General features: G+C 45.8%; 2 protein-coding genes across 6 annotated transcripts in view; one reads left to right on the top strand and one right to left on the bottom strand.

Moving 5' to 3' along the window:
• NPRL3 (NPR3 like, GATOR1 complex subunit) overlaps positions 1-5,303 on the top strand; it is a gene marked incomplete at its 5' end in the record, with an annotated part of 45,286 nt that extends 39,983 nt beyond the window's left edge. For all 5 annotated transcript variants that reach the window (XM_082006831.1, XM_082006830.1, XM_082006829.1 and 2 more), the window contains one exon: positions 4,663-5,303. In XM_082006831.1, coding sequence (XP_081862957.1) covers positions 4,663-4,828 — 166 coding nt within the window. In that variant the 3' untranslated portion in view covers positions 4,829-5,303. The remainder of the gene's footprint in view (positions 1-4,662) is intronic.
• A 2,163-nt stretch (positions 5,304-7,466) lies between these two features.
• MPG (N-methylpurine DNA glycosylase) lies at positions 7,467-19,501 on the bottom strand (the record flags this gene model as incomplete). The annotated part of the gene is made up of 3 exons (XM_082006860.1): positions 18,656-19,501; positions 15,034-15,238; positions 7,467-7,861 (listed from the first exon to the last, which is right to left on the bottom strand). The coding sequence occupies exons 1-3, from the start codon at positions 18,875-18,877 to the stop codon at positions 7,467-7,469; spliced, it is 822 nt and encodes a 273-aa protein (XP_081862986.1). The 5' UTR covers positions 18,878-19,501.
• Positions 19,502-21,127: the final 1,626 nt, after the last annotated feature.

Here is a 21,127-nt window from a genome sequence, read left to right as displayed (position 1 = left end):
AGGTTAGTTAAGTTAAAGTCATTAGGACGTGTGATTAGTAGCACCCAGTTTTGTTGTTACAAATTTCAACGCAACAAAAATATGCAAGATGTGGTTCTGCACATGGTAAAAAGCAGAATGGCTTCCTAACCAGCCATCTGGGAAAAAGGTGTCAGGGAAAAGACTTTTTCTTCCTAAGCATTTCAAAACACAGTGGCATCAGTGGAATGCAACTTTCACTGGTTTTCATAATTGCGGAGCAGAAAACGACCTGAGGCAAGTATTGCAGCTTTTCCTATACTTCCCAGATTCAGTCGGTTATCCCCTGAAAACCTGGTTCCTGCCCTAGGATGGAAACAGTCAAGTAGCCTAGAGAAACTGTAATAGCAAGAAAATCCTTTCCTTGTCTGCGGCAAAGTTTGCAGCTATGCTGTGCTCAGGCATTTTCATAGAGCTCTCCCAAGCTTGTGGGTAGTTACTGCTCTCTGAATTACTGATCTCCTTCTCCATCTTCTGTAAGCTGTTCAGAGGATATTCTCTGATTGAGAGGCAATTTGAGAACTTTGAAATGCTTTTTCCATATTACCAGATAAGTCATTACAAAGCCAGTGAGAAAGTAAAAACAAAATCACAATCAGTGATAACCTTAAGACAGAATTTCTGGGGGATGCTTTGGACCAGTTTAGTGGCAATGCAGATTTTTAGGAGAGGAAAGGATTTCATGATTGCTCCCCTATCACTTCCCTCACCTGGGTAAGACAGCCATTTGAAAGGTTTGGAATCGCACATGCAAAAACTTACTTTGATTCCTTCATAAAATCAGCTGCCATAATCAGGCAGCTGTCTTAATGATGTTTGTTTAGCAGTTTGCTCATGCACCAGGTTCTCCTGCAGATGCCCAGGATGGCTTTGCCAGGCCTGAATTTCCGTTCTACTCTAGACTGAACTGACGACTGCATAGCTTACCCTTACGTCAGCAGTGAGGAAGAGAGAAGATAGGATAAACAAATGGGTAGGATGCTGGAGTGTACAGAAATGTTTATGCAAGATGCTCTTGGTTACTGGTGGCCTTATGAGACACCGTAACTTGGAGGTTGTGGGTGTATTTGCTCTCTTTGTGCCGTAACCCATGAGATGAGCGCCTGGGTAAACGTGTTGCTATTTATGAAAGTGTAAACAATTGTGGAGAAGCCGCTGCAGTGAATGAGGTGATCTCCCCCATTACCCTCATACAGGTTACTGCATCAGCTCTTCTTCTGCTTCATTTTGAGGAATAGCAGCCCCCCTAATGAGGGCTGTGCTACAGCAAATAGCTTTGCTGTATCAGCTGCCTCCCAGTATTCTCACAGTTAGTGCACTAAATATACTGCAACTGCCCTTCCAGGCGTGGTTCTGTGTGCGCACAAGGGGATGGGCTATTTTCAGCACAGCAATGAAGTTCAGCCCGATACATTTTCTTGCGTCTATGCCTCTGAACGCCTGTTACTCATTAAACAGATGGCAGAAGGAGCTTGTGCCTGTCCATTGCTATGCACAGCTGGTATTTGCAAGGCAGAAACTTTAAGGGGAAATAAGGAATATTGAAGCTTGGCTCTAGCACTGGCAGCATTAACTCTCGTAACATTGAATGGGGATTGAAATCCAAGTTCTTTCCTTAGATGCTGCTGGAGGAGGGATGGCATGTCCTTCCAGAAGTAAACTTAAGAAGGAGACAAGTTCTTTTTGAGCTAGACCTTCAGTAATGTACACAAAGTGTTCCTCACTGCACGTTAAGCAGTGCTTTTAAAGACAGTTTGAGGCTTCACTGATGGCTTCTCTCCCAACCCATGGGTGTGGAGTCACTTTCAGGTTTTTTTCCCTTGCTCTTAGATTGGGAGATGGAGGTCCTTTACAGAGGAATGCTCGGTGGTGGCACTAAGCTGTGGACAGTTCTGATCCATTTTCAAGCAGTGCTGGTGGAAGGGATATCTCCTTGGGCCAGAAATAAGCTATTTTTATTTGAATGACTAGTCTGAGATACAGTCCTTTTTTTTTTTTAGTGTTTAAGAACACTCAGAGGGGCAGCTCTTATAACCTGAAGAGAGGAGAACAGTGATGAGCAATGGAACGCAATAATCTTCCATCACTGCATCTGGATCTGGAAGTGCACATCTGTCAACAGACATACCTGTACAGCTTCAGAGGGGCTCAAATGCAGTGTTGCTGCCCCAAGAAGTGCCATTGTATGTCCCGTGTGGGTCCTGTAAATGTTCACCGCTCAAAAAGGCGAAGGTAGTGCCAATCTTCACTGGAGCTGTGAGCCCCAAGTTACAGCTCTGTAGATTCTAGTTGGACTTTGGGACAACTTCCTCTCCGGGAGGGTGGTGCAGCCCAGCAGCGGTTACCCAGGCATGTGGAGGGATCTCCATCCTTGAAGGGTTTCAGAGCTTGGCTAGAAAAAGCTACAGCGTTGGCAATAGTCCTGCTGGAGCAGGATGCTGGACTAGACTTTGGAGGTGTCTTCCAGACGGCATTTTTGTGATATGCTTTAATATCCTCTCTAGCTTTTATTGGAGTGGAAAGTATTTAATCTTGACCGGTTACAAATCCAGACTCTTTTTGAATATAGGATGGATTTATTTCTTGGAGAACTCCTGCTTACTCTGTGTTGCTGTTGAAAGCTAGGTCGAAATCATTTGCACAGAAGACAGCTGTGCCAGGAGATGAGCGCATGGGCAACCACAGTGAGCAGCTCTATAGAAGGGAGAGAATACGTAGCTTTTAAAGTCTTCTTCAAAATCACTTTTTCAACAGTGATGCAAGTTTCAAGATATAAAAATTACTGTTAATACCTCAGGGAACGAACGGTCTGGTTTTGACAAACGCAGACACAAACCCATGCTGTCCCTGCTAATGGCCACTTCTCAGTGCACACTGGTTGCCAGCGGCCCAGGGAAGGAAGCCAATTAGCCTGATTTAAACACCCAGTGGGACATACTGCAACAGGGAAATGCACAGCCCAGATAGCAGAAAGGTAAATACAACGGGAGCTTGTCCGTCTGGTGTTTGTTTGTACTGCAGTACAGAGATGTAGCAGTTAGTTATGTTCTACATAATGGTGCCAACTGGAGAGCTGGCAGATGAACACCAAAGCAGAAGGGAGTCCGCAGTGTGGTGGGGGCTGCCTGCCAGGGTGAGGCAGTGAGGTTCCCAGTTCTGAGCTTACACACAGCCGTTTGGGGAACGAGAGGGTGGTGAGAGGAGGGACGGGGCGGATTGGGGAGCAGGGAAACACAAAAGGCAGTGGACAGAGGTGAAACCTACTCTGTGCAGTGTAGAGGGAAGGTGTGACGGAGGGAGACTTCTTGCAGAGAAGGGCAACGGGTGACAGGAGTGCCTGGCCTGAGCAGCGGGAGACAGCCAGGCACACGTCAGTCCTTCAGGGAGAGTGTGAGAGGCCTCATCCTGCCGTCCTGTGAAAACAGGCAGGAATGCTCTAATGGATATTTGGTGTCTTTCAAGGGCTGTTCCTGTGTGAGGGCTGTATGAATGAACTGGAAACCAGATCTTGTCATCTCCACTCATTTTTACTGTCAGTTGGCATGAAGCGGCAAGGCAGCATATTCCTAAGCCGCAGATGGATATGGAAACACGAGCAAAGCTGCTGAGACGCAGAGCAGAGTGTGATGTGTAACACGTGCGGATGCACTTCTGTCTGCATAGCTGGGGAAGTGATTCTGGCAGATGCGTTTGGGCCTTGACGGGTAGTATTTGAGTGACATGTGCAGTATGGTTCCTGCGTTTGGGAGGTTGTTAAGACAATTAAGAGACTGAGCGGCAAACTCTAGCTTCATCTGGAGGCTGTTAAGGCTCTGAAGGGTCTCTGGGGAACAAGTCCTCGGCAATCGGGGACTTGCTGCAGTGGTTCGTCTTACACCCAGCCGTGATAGACTCTGCAGGGCCAAGGTTATCTGATGTCTGTAGCCCATTGGTGGCCGGCAACGGGGTATCTGTGCTGTCTCTATTTAAAGAGAACTGGGAATTTAAGAAGCCAGTGTGCTTTTAGCTTAGACTTCAGCATTTTGGGGCTCTTTGAGGGTTTTATAGCTCCCAGAGCTTCTCTGTGGTGCCTGCCACCAAAATTTCCCTCTCCATTTGTTGTGACTGCTCCGCCGGCCCCAAGCTGACCAAACCTCAAGTGCACGACCTGGAGGTACCAAGCTCCTTGGGCTGCTGTGAGGGGAAAATACACTCTTAATTCTGGAAGCAAGTGTAGGTACCCAGGTCTCTGATGCCGAGCTGTGGCAAAGGGCAGTGTAGACCCAGGTAGGGGAGAGCAGCCACTTCCTGACTTCTCAAGGCTTGTTGTCACTCGTGGTTCCTCATTTTCTGGAGTTAAAACTATGTTGAAAATCGACAATCTCAGGAAATGCCCCAGGCTAGGAAACCTTTTGATACAGGGAGGACCTTTGCCAAGCCCCAAGGCGGGGAAGTCCCTGTTTTTCCAGGGGATTTCTGTGCTAGGCACACCTAAGGTAAGAGCCAATTTAATTCACTTCACTTTTCCTGTAAATGAGGGACACAACCCAAACACCTTCCAGTTTGCGTCCCATGGGAGAGGAAACCTTGAGGGTGGCAGTATCACTTCTTGGTGTGTGCACTTGCTTTTGGCCCATGTGTGTCTTTTGCTCTCCTTCCCTGCAGGCTGCTGCACTACTTCCGAGGCCGACACCATTTGGAGGAGATCATGTACAATGAGAACATGCGTCGTTCCCAGCTGCTGATGCTGTTTGACAAATTCCGCAGCGTGCTGGTGGTGACCAGCCATGAGGACCCTGTGATTTCAGTTTTTCAGTCTCTCTTAAAGTGACTCTACTGGCAAAGGAAGGGAACCTGCTACGCTCTCCATACTGATAGTCTAAAAGATGTCAAAAAACCACTGGAGGCGATTTCAATGCCTTCTCACCATGTGACATAGAGCAGGTTCTCCCCGCGTGCCTTGATTTTTCCATCTGCTCCCTGTGGTGACAGCTGAGGACGTCTGTGCGAGGGCTCTGGGGCCTGCTGCAGGACAGCATGCGCTTGCTCAGCCTGGATTCCTGCCGCGCCGTGTTCGCAGCACGGGAGCTGCTGGTTCACCGCCCTTCCCTGACCCTGCTCCCTCCCCAGGGCTTGTGAGAGTGGGCTGAGAATGTTTCCACTGCAGCGTTACTGACAGTGCTTCACCTTTGGGTGGACGCTGGTGCATCAGAAGCGCTTTCTCTGCTCTCCAGCATGACTGCTGGGTCATGCAGCCGCGAGCAGCACCATGGCAGAGCGGAGTTGGGCTGGCATTTAGGGAAATGTTCCTGGGCCCTGAGGAATTCTGTGTGATCATCATCATCTGGCAGCCGTGAGGACATAGGTAGGAAGGCAAAGTATCACAAGTAAACAGTTTCATGAGTGAGTGCACTGTGTTATGGCTTGTTATTTCCTCTCCCCACTATCCCTAAGTATCTAGTAGGGCATGGCTGTCACCAAGCAGCCTACATGTTTGTGGGTTTTCAGCATTTCCAGTTTTTGACTGGGGTGGGAGGGGGCTTGGTTGTTGAGCAGGACTGAAATTGGCTGGCCAAGCTGCAAGTGTATGGACGTACCGGTTCCACAAATCCTGAGGCTGGTGCTAAGGGCACTCAGACTTGTGCCCCAGGGCTTGTTTTGTTCCTTCATTCCCCTCCCTGCAAGTCTGGTTGTGGCTGCAGGGAACCAGACTGGGGATCTGGCCAGGGTTAAAGCTGTCCAGCTGAAAAATGAGATGCAGGTCTGTACATGGCCGTGGTTCCTGATCTGCTCCTCCAGCCGTGCCCGAGCTAGAACGAGAGGCAACAGCCCTGGTTCTGGGGACAGCAGGAGCTGATGCCAGCTCCCCCCTGGCCTGCATGAGGCCGCAGTCCCCCACAGCCACTCGCTGCCCATGCTGCGTACCCGGGGCAGATGGGGGGAGGCCTTTACCTCCATGGTGGTGGCTTCCAGGGGCATGTGCTGTTAAAAGACTGTCAGGCTCCTCCTTAAGCCTCTCCCTTATACCACACACACACAAGCTGGAGTTTTTCCCAGAGTTGTAGGCTCTCACAGAGCAGCTTCACTTGCCAACACAAATGGGGTGAAACTATGAGCTTTATGCAACTTATCTACCACCAGCAAAGGCATAGACCCACCAGGGGAGCCTGGTGTCCACCAGATACCCGATGACAGCTACTTACTCAGAGTCCCTTCAGTAAGCCTTCCCCTGCAGGTGCAAGCAGGGATGTTAATGAAGAGCAAAAGCAATGCCCAACCTAAAAATCAGATCACCATTGCTATAGGGTGCCAGTCCCAACCAGCCCCCAGCAACCGCGTCTCAACGTGAGCTACTGTGATTGGCATAACAAGGGCTGTTCAGAAGGGGCCAAACGAGTTTTTTCACGTGACAGGGACAAGAATTTTGAGAGATTTTTGCTTGCATGTGACTCCTAAGGTGAGGGTGGAGTGTGTGTGTGGGGGGGTGTCCCTGTCGCCCTTCAAACTGCCAGCATGGCTGCAGTTCTGCAGGTTCTGCCCTAAATCCTAGAGGTTTTTCCCTTCCCTGTACCTCACAGCAGGCTGCAGCATCACAGAAGTCTCAGCATTGGTGCTTTGTCTGTGCTGGGGTTCACACACAGGTAAGTTTTGAACTGGTCTCAAAAGCAACTGGGAAGACAAACAAAAAACATTGTTCTCCAAGCTGGATGTTATAGACCGGTATTAGGTTGGAAGGGGTCTCTGGAGGTCTTTTGTCCCAATATCTGCTCAAAGAAAATGTGTTAGATCAGGTCACGCAGGAGCTTGTCCAGTGGATGTTTGAATGTCTCCAAGGACAGAGATCCCACAGCTTCTCTGGGCCCCTGTTCCAGTGTTTGACCACCCTCACGGTGAACATTTTTCCATACAGCTAATGAGAACTTCCTGTTTTCCAGCTTGTGCCCGTTGCCTCTCATCCTGTTGGACAAAAGTCTGGCTCTGTCTTCTCCACACCCTCCCACTAGGTAGGTGTACACACCAGTAAGACCCCTCCTTTACCTCCCCTGCTCCAGGCTGATCAAACGCAGCTCTCATCCTTTCAGTCCGCCCTGCTGCCATCCAGTCTTCTGACTATTCCCCTGCACCAGCCAAGCAACGGCCTCTACTGGGGGCCAGGGGTGATGGGAGCAGCACAGCAGGTCAGAGCCACGAGCCTTCACCATTTGTCCACCTTTAATTGAGCCTGGATCCATTCACAAGGGAGAAAGTGGCCTTCAACATCTAAAACCAACCTCAGTTCTGACTGGGAGACCCATCCCAGTCTGCCCCACAAGTAAAATTACACCTTAGCCTGTTCATTGTGATGAAGTACATTTATTGTTAAAAACTTCCAAGCTGCTATGCCTGCCCTAGCTGCTGCTGTGACATAGCTGGAGACTGTGATAAGAGCGCAGCTCCAGTCCTGGTCAGTGGCACACCTGCAAGACCCATCAGCTGCAAGAAGACTGTCCCTTTGCTGCCATCTTTGTCTCCATTTTCTTGTCTACAACGCTCACAAATTTGTTTCCTCGTAAATAAAACCTGAGAGGTTTCTGTGCCCACTCTCCCCTGTTGCCAATACCAATCCTTGTTGTGGCTACCATGTCCTGCTCCCCTGGTAGGTCATGTCCAGGTATCATCCAGATGGCTGCATCTTGAGTCAGGTCCCTCCGGTCAAAAGCTTTATCGATCCCAAATGCTTGGCAGAGCTTGGAGGGCCCATTACACAGCTGCCAGTCCTTCAGCAGCTTTGCGGGTCCTTTCCTTGAAGCGCTGCGCAGCTCTCTCATCGCATCTAAACCCTGAAGAGGTTCCAAAGAGCGAAGTAAGACTGCAGCCCCTTCCCCTGTGCAGAACAAGAACCACGTGTTAGTACAGGGCTATTCATCAAGAACGTCTCAGCTTTCAGCCCCAAACGCCAGCAGGATCACTTCAGCTCGGAGCCTGACAGAGCAGGGCATTGCCTGCAGGGTCTGTCCTTCTCTCAGGCCTCTTTGCTTCAAGTGCCAGGCTCTGGAGTCAGCCACTCACCCCTCTTCCGAAGGTCCAGTGTCCCATAGCTTTGTGCGCTTTATTCATCAGTGCTGACTTGCTCTTCCCCAACCCCACTACTTGATGTTACTAAGTCTAGCTGCTGCTCCAAGGCTTGCCAGAGGGCAAAAGGGTTTTTTTTGTGTCAGCACAATGTTCAGGAATAAATACACATATGGTTCAGTTTTGGCATAGCTATCCAAAGCTGCTCCCAAACCCAGTGGATTTATAATCAACTCTGATTATAAGAACTGCAGCTAACAAAGGAGAGGAGGAATGAGTCTGGATGCTGCCAGCAGAAAGAGCCGGCAGAGTGAGGCTGGACAAAGAGAAACCTGGGAAGGAGCTGCAGTCACTGGGAGCAGCTGCTGCTGAGGGAGCCCTGGCTGCAGGTGCTACCAACTCAAGCACCCAACTGGAGGTGTAACAGCGGGTGGGACCACCCTGGCTTTGGGTAACTGCGTAGCTACAACGGAGAGCGATCCGAACCCTTGTGCCAGGGAAGCTCTCGCAAGAGGCTGCACGATGCACGGCCCTGAGTGCATCACTGCAGCAAAGACCCTTCTATGACAAGAAGTGAAGAAAACTGGCAGATTCTTTTCTCAAATGTGACCTGCCACCCTGTCAGGAGCCTTAGGAGACTCCAGGCCCCCACAACCATTGTGACCAGCTGCCCTCCCCCATTTCGGTGACAGTGAAGCAAAGATGCAGCTCTGAGCACATTCCCCTGTGATGAGGATCTCCTGCCTAAGTGGGACATAAACAGTTCCTTGGTATTTTCCAGTGGACAGCAAGGAAGGTCTTCTCATGACCTTGAGTGGGTGAGGAGACCGCCCGGTCAAGTGGTCTGTGTGCTGCCCCACACAGTACCCCTTGTGCTGGGGCCGCCCACTGCATTCCTCCGCACCAGCATCTGCACGCTTGGTGATGCCGCTCTGCAAGAATCCCCTCTCCCTCTCCAGCCTCAAACATCTGGAGCCACGCTCCCGCTTGGCAAAGGCTTTTTTTGTAGGCACCGACAGATCCCTAAGGACCTGCGATTTCCAAAAGTAGAATCCCACTCATACTTTACACAAATACCACACTAAATTACCCTCCTGGGCTCCCAACTGAGCCTATCAACCGAGGGCCCGATTTCAGGCTTTTGTGAGGTGTGCCTCTTGCCCTGAACCTGCTCAGGGCCCCCTCGGTACAGCTCGGCGAAGTCAACAGCCGCATTTCCAACAGCTGTCTGCAATCTGTTCCCAGGCACTCCCTTCTCCGAGGAAGGGGATTGATGCTAATCTGGCAGCCAAAAGCTCCTTCCCTGTACTACACCGATTTAGAGCTCAGAGGTCGTTTTAGATTTTTAAGAACATGCTCCATGGCCTAACTCTACTTCTCATCCACGCACAAAGAAACATCCTTTGCATCGAGCCACTGCCTCGCTTGCCTGGAACAACTGTGGGATTCTGAGCAGTCGCTAATTACACTACTTGCCTTCATCCATGACAAATGCAAGTGGAAACCGTGGTTACACATGAACAGTCTTTGGGAGTTCACAGAAAGAGGGACAAGCACTCGGAGAAAGTGCAGGTGCTCCCAGAGCATCGGCAGAGCTGTGGCAGGGGATACCTGGCATTTCTGTCTGGCTGCTCTTTCTGAATTTCTACAAGAAAGTTTTCACGCTCTTTCTAGCTGTGTGTGACACAGACCCCGCTCCCTGCTCTGAGCCAGCAGCCCCTGAACGCGAGAGCAACACCACAAGAGCTTTGGGGAGAGGTGGGCACAGTAGGCAGAATAAGAATGCAGGGATGCCATCACGAGCTACTGCCTTCTCTGCCCCCATCTGTCCCCACACCTCTGGGTTGATGTTCGGGTCCTCCTGAGCATACTTGCACATCTGAAGTTTTATTTTAACTACCAAAGAGTAGCTGGATCCTTCCAGCTCACCTCCTGCCTGCCAGAGTGCTTCAGCCTGCCTTCCTCCCTCCCCGCAGCCTGCAGCAGTTCGCTCGCAGTGGTCATCCAGCTTCAGCATCTGCCTGACATGGGTACGGCTGCTGACACGCCACCAGCAGCAGTGCCAGTCCAGAGATGCTGAATATCTACCTCCCATGCCTAAGAGTCGCTCCGTATAATGAGCAGCATTCAGAGCTAAAAGCTGGGATCTAACAACAACACAGAGGCCAATTCTCTCCCTGAACAGCTAGAAATCATAAAATGATAGGGAAGTCCCACACCCCCACTGTGCAGCTTGCTGCTCCTTCCCTGGAACGGCTCCAGCTCTCATTCTTGGAAACGGCTCTTGGCCACTGGAGAGAAGAAAATTTTCTCCTCTCTCCACACGTCTGACTCACTGCTCCCAAAAAGTCCTAGTTTAGGATCCAAAAGTTAGGGGGAAGTCTGCGCCGTGTCACCTGGGCCTGGGTATAGCATCACTGGGATCTCGATTTTAGAAGCTGTTCTTTCAGATCTGGCAGCGATACACACACCTTGGCAAATTCCAGAGAAACGAATCACAGCTAAGTCCAAGAGAAGCTTGACTGGCATCTACCTTCTTCCTCAAGTGAGGGAAGCCCAACATCTTAACCCTAGGGAAGGTTCTTTGTACTAAGTCTATTGTGCTGCTGCCAGCGTATACTGTAGGATTCACGCACACTGGAAGACATTGGTTCTATTTTCTTATAAACTCTTCTTCCTCTATCATCTATGATTTCTCAGAAAAACAACCCACAATGTAGTGATGCCCCCTGTGGCTTCAGGCAGTAGCAGCATTTCACGCAGTGATGGGAAGACCTCTCACATTAAAATCCCACACGATGCAGCTTTATCTTGGTGACGCGCACAAAGATTTCCCCCTCCCCAGTGACAAAATATTTGAGGCCGCCCTTCAGCTCATTATGATTTTATGAACACAAAGATGCAGTCAAGTGAACTCGACTGAACGTGCCAACAGCCGCAACTTCTTGCCCCAGCAAAGTGGCAGAACTACAAACCACAGCCGAAGTGCTTCTGGGGTCTGTTGGCAGCATCAGGCTGAGCTGAGGACATACTGCTGAGGACACTACAGCAGTGGTGGCTCTCAAGGTAAAGTCTGTGCTTTGGTAGCCTCTCTACCAAGCACCTCTCCCAGCATAGCTCTGCTGGTGACACACCTTTTCCTATCCCCGAGTGATACTGCTGAGCCTGAAGTCTAGCATAAGCCAAATACAGAAAACAGAAGAGAAGGTTTATTCTACTTGGTATTAAAACAGACGATACTGCAAGGTTACGTATAAAGCAAAACACTCTCAAAAGCCAGAGTCTCATGAGCCAAATACCCCGTTCTTGACAAGCTAAGCAGAGGGGAGCAAGTAGAAGCAGCATATAAAGCTTTGCACATCTTGTACAGGCCCTGGATCCTGAGCTAATTAGGGACTAAGAAGGCCCCGGCATGATTCAAGTCAGCGTTAAAGTACCTTTAAACAGTAGTCTGCTGCAACAGTCCAATTCATTCTGCTTGCCTGGTCCCAACAGTGTGTGTCTGGGACACAGCCATGCAGTGTCTGTGCCAAGAAGGTAGCAAAACACAGGGACAGAACAGCACTCTGCTCTCTCTCCAGTAAAAGGACAGCTGCTTTCGTCAGGCTAGAGGCTCCAAATCAGCTCTACGGTCACTCAGTTCAAGAGTCTGAGAAGCAGCAGGAGAGCAGTCACTGCCAGTACTTAAGAGGACGTACTGGTTCTCTGAACGGCTTGCCTTCCTCCCACAAGGATCCTGTAATTCAAGCAGCACAAGGACTTGCCTACACTACAAAACTAGATCGTTTAATCCAAGCCAGCTAAGAATTTGTTTGTGATTATTCGTTTGTGCTAACTTTAACAAACCACCTAAAACCACACTAGATCTCAGTTAAAACTATGTGCTTGTTCCAACAGTCTCCAGAAATAAACACTGTTGAAAATCAGCACATGAGTATTTTGATGCAAACCACCCAATGGCCAAACAGAAACATCTTTCAAGAGTAATTTGGAAAATCTCTAGAACTGTTTTCTCCTGAAATCAACCTCGGGTTTCCCCCTAATTCTCAATTCATTCAGTAGGAACTTTGCTAACATGCATCCAGGCAAAAATTGAAATGGCTTCAGATTGAGTAAATTTGTGTGTGTTTGAAGGCATCAGGGAACCCCGAAAGACTTTTTGCCTTCTCTGCTGCTCCAATTTGCTGCAGCAATGCCATACAGTATTCCCAGATGTAAACCCAAACTACTCGTACAAAGTGAGTTGCTCTGCTGTCCTGAAAATGTGTGTGCATGTCTAGGCTTGTTCTGCTCCTCCCCTCCACCTACAGCAAGACAGAACAAAACTGGAAGAGATTCAGGGACAGGCAACCAGAATGATCAGAGTTACGGACTAGCTTTGGAGCAAGAGCCTAAGGAAGGAGCAACCAAGGAGACTAGAAACCTTCAGCTTGGAAGACAGCTGAGGAGGGGATATGAAAGATCCAGGGAGATCATAGGAGGCAGAAGATGATGTACGGGAATAGATGCAATCATCCCGTGTTCTCCTGGTGCTCTGCAGCACTGCCAAATCCCAAGAAGAGAGTGACACAGCTCTGGGACATTACTGGCGATGCAACCTTTGAAAAAGGAAAAGCATTTAGTGTTCTCTCAGTAATTTGTGTTCACTCTTTCCAAGTGACACCTTCAGAAATAGTATGTTCATATTACTTTTATAGTCTCCTGGTCAGTCACTCAGGTTTTCTCAGCATTGCCAGGGAGACCCTGAAGTCCTTGGATATTTTGCAGCCAATTCCCTGCACAAGGATGATGAAACTGATTACATCACAATTTCATGCTGTAAGCATGGTCTCTGCTGCTAGGGCACAACAGACATTCCTTTTGCCAGTGCTTCCTTCTGTTTTCTGCACAGCCACAGCCAAATTCAAAACAAAGTTTCCAAGATCTGTCCAGAAAATTAAATGCTTTTGCCTTCTACCTAGGTGCCTACGTGCCACCACAAAAGATTACTTCCTCAATCCTTCCCTTAGACTAAATGACAGGACAGGCTCCTTCTCCATGTTAAGATGGGAAACACATCTCAGGTATGATTCCTCTTCAAATTCCTTCTTTCAGCACATCTGCACATCACAGAATCACAGAATCATTAAGGTTGGAAAAAACCTTTAAGATCATCAAGTCCAACCATCAACCCAACACCACCATGGCCCCTAAACCATGTCCTGAAGTGCCACGTCTACACAGTTTTTTTGATACTTCCAGTGATGGTGACTCCACCACCTCCCTGGGCAGCCTGTTCCAACGTTTGACCAACTCTCTCAGTAAAGAATTTTTTCCTAATATCCAGTCTAAACCTCCCCTGGCGCAACTTGAGGCTGTTTCCTCTCGTCCTATCGCTGGTTACTTGGGAGAAGAGACCAACACGCACCTTGCCACAGCCCCCTTTCAGGTAGCTGTAGAGAGTGATGAGGTCTCCCAATGGACAAACATACCGAAGGAGTAAATCCTACTTATGTAGATGCATCTGTGATGCAGAGCATGCAGAGCCATGCTACTAACTTCAGTGTGTTCCTGCCAAAGCTGCTGGTGGCAGCTGTGCTTGGTGACAGCATAGCTGCATGCACGACAGGCTAACGGAGAGTAAGTGTGTAACAGAAAATCCAACCAAATCCATCACAACAGTGAGCTCTTTAACTGATTTGCCACAAAACTGAACACACGTATAGAAGGGAAAATTTCCCAACGGGTAAATGTCAAAAGAAATCTTTCTAGAATTCAAAGGCTAAGAATTTTTTTTTTTTTAATAAAAATTATTATTCCTACTATTTCAAACACTAAGAATCCCACCCTGAATAAAGAGCCATTCTACTTTCATTATCTAAACAGATTTGGCTGAGACAACGTAATGAAATTCACATGTGTTCATCCACCAGACTCCAGACCTCTGTTTAGAAAGACATGCTCTTCCCCCACAGTATAACCTGGCACTGTTTCTCTGCTTGGCTCCTGCCCAAAGGCCAAAATCTGAGGATTAATGGTCACTGTTACAACATCTGCTTTCCACTTACAAGCGGCGGGGTTTTTTTAAGCTCTATCTTTGAAATGGTGAAAAAGAAAATTTTTTTGAGAATTTTTTTCTAACAAGTATCTAAGAAATACCTGCTGCCATTTCAAAGTGTCTAATTAACCAATAGCTTTACTGCAAGGCAAACACTGTCATTCTTACATGAAAGAAAAAACCCCAAGTTTTAGAAGCTTGCATGTTAAGAGGAGCCGTGGAAGAAGAGTCTCAGTAAATTCCAGAATCATTTGATTAGGGGTTGATTATATTATCTTGAGAATAATAAAAGAAGATAGAAGATTCTGTAACAGTCGGGGTATTTTGATTCGGGGTGGTTTTTTGTTTTGTTTTAAGATAACAGCAAAGCAGCTACAATGTTCCTGCAGTGACTCCTTAAGCTTAAGACATCTCAGACCTTTTTGTTTTTCCCAACGTTTACAGCTTCTGAAGATAAAGGTGGGGGACAGAAGAGTTTATTGTCATGACAACAGACACGAAGATTTAGGCTGTCATTAGACTGCAAATTTACTTCTACATCACTGCTTTTGAGGAACAAAGTTCACTGAATCACATGAATACGGCAGCAGCCCAGGTCATCAAAATGGAAATCTCCATCCTATCAAGATTCTCCTCCAGTCCTTAGTCTTTATTTCTGTGCCTGAACAGCTCATACAGCTCACAGCTGGCACCAAACCCCGCCGGGCTGGTCACTGCGCAGCTGGAGATGGGCCCTCCTTGTAACGTTGAAAGTTAACACGCCGTCTGGCCACAGTTAACATACTGTTCACAACGGCAAAACCCAGGTCCCAAGGGAAGATTGTGACAGCAAGCCATTGACTTCACAGAGCCCATGGGGAGCTCACAAGCGACTGCAACATGGCGAGCGTAGCTTGAAATATCAGCCCCATGCTGTAGGCATTAAAACTCTTTCAGCCTCAACTTACCTTGGCTGGAAACATTCATGCAGAAGTGAATCCCATAGATCTGATACACGTACAGAGTTCCTGGTTTCATGAACATTGCCGTGTTTCGTTGAGTTTGCTTCCCACCTTTTGAGTGGGAAGCTTCATCTTCCCCACCCAGATAAGCTTCTGTTTCAACAATCCTCCCCCAGAGTTCTCTACCATCAGGAAGTTTGCGAACTAAAATCTGAAAAAGAGGTCGGAGTGCATCAATTAGCAACCCTCTGTACAAAATAACCAGAGCGCAAGAGCTGTGGAAAAAAAGAGGTTGGAAAGAAGGACCTGGTGGTACTACATACTCTCCTCTCCATCTAGCAGGCCAGTCTGTAAGCTAACATGAGCTTTTTCAGCTTCTACTGTCCAGGCCACAGCCCAGAGCAAGAAGTTCCTACCTGTCATTCACGCCACCAAATGCCTGGAGTGCCTAGATGTGGCAGTATCACAAAGAACCAATTTATAGTCCTGTATACAATAAAGCCCAGAGGGTTGCTTTTGTGATTATTTTTCCATATTCTCCACCCCAATCCACCAGGTTTAAGGCAAAAAGCACCACCAATGAAACATCATGAATGTATATTCTTCAGAAGAATACGACAGTGGCACAATTAAATAACTACTATGATTAGATAGTCTCTCTCCACAGAGATGTTTCAAACAAGTCCTAGTCTCTAACCGTAGAGACAGTCATGACCAGAGTGAGTCTCAATGCTATTTCTGTACCACAGACAGGGGCAGTGCAGGAGAGCTGGGAATTGGCTTCAGGTAGACAACAACAGATCTTTGTTATTACAGTGTGTTCCCTGCTGCTGGTACCTCCTTAAATAAAACAAAGCAGATGCAGGGGGAAAAGAAAAACATGACAGTGAAAAGATTATCTTTAAAAAGAAAGCAGTCACTAAACTTCATACAAAGTTTTTTGTGGTTTGACCTGATTTCTAAACTTCTTATCTTACTTAATGTGTGTTTAAGAAATGCTGCAGCATAGTCTCATTTAGGCAACAGCTATCAGTTTAATTATACTATGTTCAGTGCTTCCATATTTGAAAACCAGCCATTCAAAAAAATGACCATTAAGAAACAAAGCTTAATTCCTAACAGATGTTTGTGCTGGATTGCTAATGCAGTTACTGACCTGATCCAGTACAGATGCTCCAGAAGCCGTTGCAACTCAAATGTTGCAACTCTGGTCTATCAAGGTTTCCCTACAGAACTTCTCAAATTGTTGAAAACAATCAGTTTATTATTTTTATGAAAAACGCAGTGACTTCAGAAAAGCACTGGTGTTTAGCAACTGCCTGTAAACACCCCAAAAGCACACCCATGTGGCCACATTTCTCTTTCAGTATGACGAAATGCAATAGTTAGGTTATGATTTTGAATGCATGCAGGCATTTTCCTGACTCTTCAGACACAATAACTATTCACAGTTAAACAGTTTAAAAATGATGATAATTCACAATACCTCACAGTAAACTATTTTACAGAGGCTTTATTTCTCACTGAGGATGTATCTTGGTGTTATGATAGTTCATTTTGGGAGGCCATTTATTGTGTGTATGTTTTGGGGTACTTTTTGTTTCTAAGAACTCAAGTATCATGCTTCAGGTAAGCAGTGTTAGTACACTAGGCACCTCCAAAATCTGGTAGAATGAAGATAATGAATGATACATTAAATTACCATTATAGTTATAATTCTAAGAAAATGAGAGAATTGACTGGGTCATGGGAGACTAGGGGTTATACTTTAAAGAAAATCTAAAATTAACCTAGAAATCACCTGGCTTGTAATTCTAGGCCTAAATAGTAAAAGTACAGAATTAGGACTAAAATATCATCTGCCTGGGGTAACAGAATGCATAAGGATGCTGGAGTTAAGACAGAAAATGCATCAGTACTGGGAGACTTCAGGTATCCTCATGTAGACCAAGTAAATATCACAGTAGGACAGGACACAGGGTATGTGTTGTTTTAAGACACCACCAAATGCTTTGCACAGGGTTCTCACAAGAAAAGACTAAACTCTCAAACTGATCCAGAGCAAAATGCAAAGTCTTTTCCAAAGACTTATCACTGAAAAACAACTTTGTATCATGACCATTAAGTATAAAGTTCAGTGTCCTTCCACAAGCATTAAGGTCCAAAAATAATCTCTTGGATTTCTGCTTACCAGCAAAAAGGGGAAACTACATAAAGTGAGGAAACTTGTTAGGAAGAACGTAAGAGAGGCAGCCAAAGGTTAAAGCTGGAAAGGCAAGCCTCTAGCAGGGTGTCTACAAAGATAGCAAACATACATGAGGTATCAGAGAGAGGTTAAGGCAGACCAAAAAAAAACCCAGAAGGGTTAGAAAGCAGAGAAAAGGCGTCAACTACAAGCCAGACAATATCCTTAGAAAAGAAAAAGAAAGCTAGACACAGAAAGAAAGGCCAAAGCCAACAGTTTGTGGAACAAATTCCTCAAGTTATCTAAACCAATGAGAACCCAGAGAGTCTGTTCACCCTACAGACAATAAAGGTATAAAAAAAGACTCAGAGAAGATAAAGACCATAGCAGTGAAACTAAAGACACATTTTGCAATTGCGTTTAGGAGGTCCCAGACTGGAACTTTTTATAGGGAAAACACTGGAGGAACTCCCTCCCATGGAAATGGCGGGAGAGTTTTTTTGAAGGACTCACTAAGAAGAGACAAGTTTAATCTCCCCTACTCTGATTTCCAAAGGCTTTCAACAAGGTCCAAAGATTCCTCAAAGCTTCTGCAAAGGGATAAGGGAGAAGGTCCTTTCATGAAAAAGTAATGGTTTTAAAACAACTCAGAAACAAAAGATAGGAGTTTCCACAGTGAAGAGTTTAACCACGGGACTGTGGAATCCTAAATGTCTCCACACCAGGGCCTGTGCTGCCTTGCATATTTGTGTTAATAACCTCAGAAAGGGGATCAGGGGAGAGCTCACCAGGTGTACCGAGAATAACGAGTTACTCAGAACAGCAAATAGAAAAGCAGGTAGTATGAGATACAAGTTTCAAAGCATGCCCTGTATGGGCAGCGTAAAAGAAAGTACCAAACAGTCTGCTGAACTTGCAGCTAAGAATGAAACATTCGAGTACACTAGGAGAGTGGATACTGGTCAAGAAAGGCCAAGGGCCTGCCATGCTATTAGCATCACAAGATAGTAAAATGGAGGCAGAGGAGGAGATGTTGCTGACTGCAGAGCCTTACTTTCTTACTTTCCACTGGGCTAAGCAAGAGCCAAAACCAAATAAAGGAATACCTGAAAGGAAAATAATGAGCCTGAAACAACCTTCAAACCACGAACAGTAAAGTACGTTTCAGTAAAACAGAAACAAGGGAGAAAAACTCCACAAAAAAACTAATCTGAAATGTGACAGTAAACTAAACCTGAAAAATTACTCCTCTGACTTCATCCAAAATAGACTTGGCTACTAGTCTTTAAATTCCACTGAACTTAACAAGAGAAGGAATGAGAGCTGTATTCCTAAAATAGCAAAGCCCTGGAGTCAAATGGCAAAAAAAGACTTTCATCCTTTTACACTAAGTTATTAGCTAGCACATGCTCCAGTACAGTAATCTCAGCATTCACATCTTACCTGTCCCAGAAAGGACTTGGCCAGACTAATGCAGGGCTGGTTGAAAAAATCTGCTTCTAGCTGGGAAGAATTTTTTTTCTCTGTCGCAAAATATTTGCTGCTTTTTGGAGAAGAATCTCCATCAGGCGTAGCGTTCAGGTCCTCCAAGGCATCAAAAGGAGGGAAGCTGGAGTTGCTTTGGAGAGCACTTAATTGAGCCAACAGCTTTCTTTTTCTTGGCATAGTTCTAGAAAATTGATATAAACATAATTAGGAATATAAAGCTTATTTAAAAGTTACTAATTTCCACAAACTTTTTTTTTTTTTTTTTTTTTTTTTTTTTTTTTTTTTACACATCTCTCCACAACAATGAATCTGAAAGCTATAACTAATTGGACAACCTAGGCAAACTACAGAAGCAGGTGACAGATTTAGCTGTGTCTACATCACGCCAGGCAAATACTGAGCTCTACAGATAAGCAAATAGAAAACTGCAGTTTGAGAATTCATCTTTTAAGGATTGCAGATAAAAAGCAACTCTGCTCCACTTAGTAGTAAAAATAAGTTTGCTGTTAGGTTAGGAAATTCAGAAATTGCAAACAAGATGAACTGGCACTATATACTTTTTACCTAGAACTAACGTTATCTGTTAAGCAGATCAAAAAAAAAAAAAGGAAACAATCACCTCAGAAAATTGTGCTGACTCAGAAAGTCTACAGAAGGGATGTATCAATCATTTTAAATGGTAACGTAATCGGATCAGAATCTAAAACTCCACAGGACACAGAACATTGCAGTTTGGAGATGCCCTATTTACAGTCATAGTGAAAAACTCGTTTATCACGCTGTGGAAATGTTTGTGTTAGAACCTGCACAAAATAAACTGTAAATTCACTTACCAGAAAGATGCACAGTATGTATTTGAGGCAACTATGTAACCTGAGATTGTTCTTCTAGGTTTGTCACCAATTTACTTTTGTGCTTTTTTTTTTAGCTTCAAAAGCAAAAAAAACAAAACAAAACAAAACTTTTTTTAGCTTCAAAAAGTTAATGTTTCTTTTTCTGTGACACCGTCCTTATACCTGTTGAACAGGAACAAGCTTATTTATTCACTGTATAAAGCACTTTGAAACAGGCTAAGAGATTTTGGAGCTGGAGATCGTGATACCAACAGTGCATCATTAGCTCAAACCTGGGAACAATTTGCAGTTTTCTGTTGGTCTAGCAAAAGACCATCTCCCAGCTGGGGCATTGTTGAAGATGCTCTTTAGCCTTTTTTATACAAAAGACTATGAAAATGGTGGGGAATGTACTTTTCCTACACCGAATACACAAAAAAGCTGAAACCAAACTTTTTAAATTCCCCCACTGGCAATAAATTTGGAAAGCGTCAGCCTCAAAAAAGGACTCTTACACGAGAATGCAAAGACACCAGGTTTTAGAACGTGCCTCATCAGTTCTGAAATTCAACCACATGTAGAGAGAAGGGAAAAAAGCAAATGTTCAACATCATACATAATTAGAAATCCTATATACAGCTGAACCTGCAAGGGAAGTATATACTTAAGTAGCTGTTGCCACTCATTTTTCACCAGATCATCAGCTTTTAAAAACAGCTGCAAAAACCTTCACCATCAAAACCAATCTTTATCTCGCTCTGATGTTTCTCACAAAGATCCATCAGCAAGAGTTTCCTTGAACTACACTGAAACAAATTCAGCATTGCTACACTCTGGATCACCAGTGCCAATTCCACAGCAGTGTTACATTTCACTTCAGAAGAATCCAGACACAAACATATAAAAATAGGCAGAAAAAAAAAAAAAAAAAAAAAAAATCACATTGGCATGACTAGCAGGGAGGTGGGATTTTTTTTTTAAACATCTAATTCTTTATTGCAATAATACAGGGATGTCAGAGACTTGCCGTAGAATGGCCAAGTTCCACACCAGGTATTCTGCTCTAAACTGTGGCTTTCACCTGGTGGGCATTATTAAAAATTTTGTCAGAAGTCACCAGCCTGCCTCAGACAAAATTGCCTGGTGGCCTTTGCAAATGAGTGTCCTGTCTAGGAGAAAGGGTGCGAATAGGAAAAAGGGTTGCAGGAAGGAAGGGACGGAGGAGGAACACTTCCCCATATTGGGCTGACCCTCTAAAAGACTCAAGGGAACACTTCCCACTGAAGACCGTACCTCCAGACTTCTCTGACAGTATTAACTGGAACTTCCAGTTCATCAGCCATACATAAAGACATGCTGAAAACATGGCAACTTTGAGTGGAGCATTAACTCGTTTGATAATTTGTGCTCTTATGGAATGCGACATCAGAAACGGGATCTGAGTTGCCTGGCACCTACTGCCTCTCCAATCAAGTAATTCTTAAAAGCTGCAAGTGCTCCCATGTAGATGTTATACTGGCAGCCTTAGGGCACTTGTAATTTCATTGCTATGGGCTGATCCTAGGCAGATCTCAGCACTTTCAACTCTCCTTAG

Source organism: Phaethon aethereus, assembly GCF_964289735.1.
Source record: "Phaethon aethereus genome assembly, chromosome: 15".
In the NCBI taxonomy this organism is placed as follows: Eukaryota; Metazoa; Chordata; class Aves; order Phaethontiformes; family Phaethontidae; genus Phaethon; species Phaethon aethereus.
Note: the sequence above shows the minus strand (reverse complement) of the source record. Positions and strands in the feature narration are given on the sequence as shown.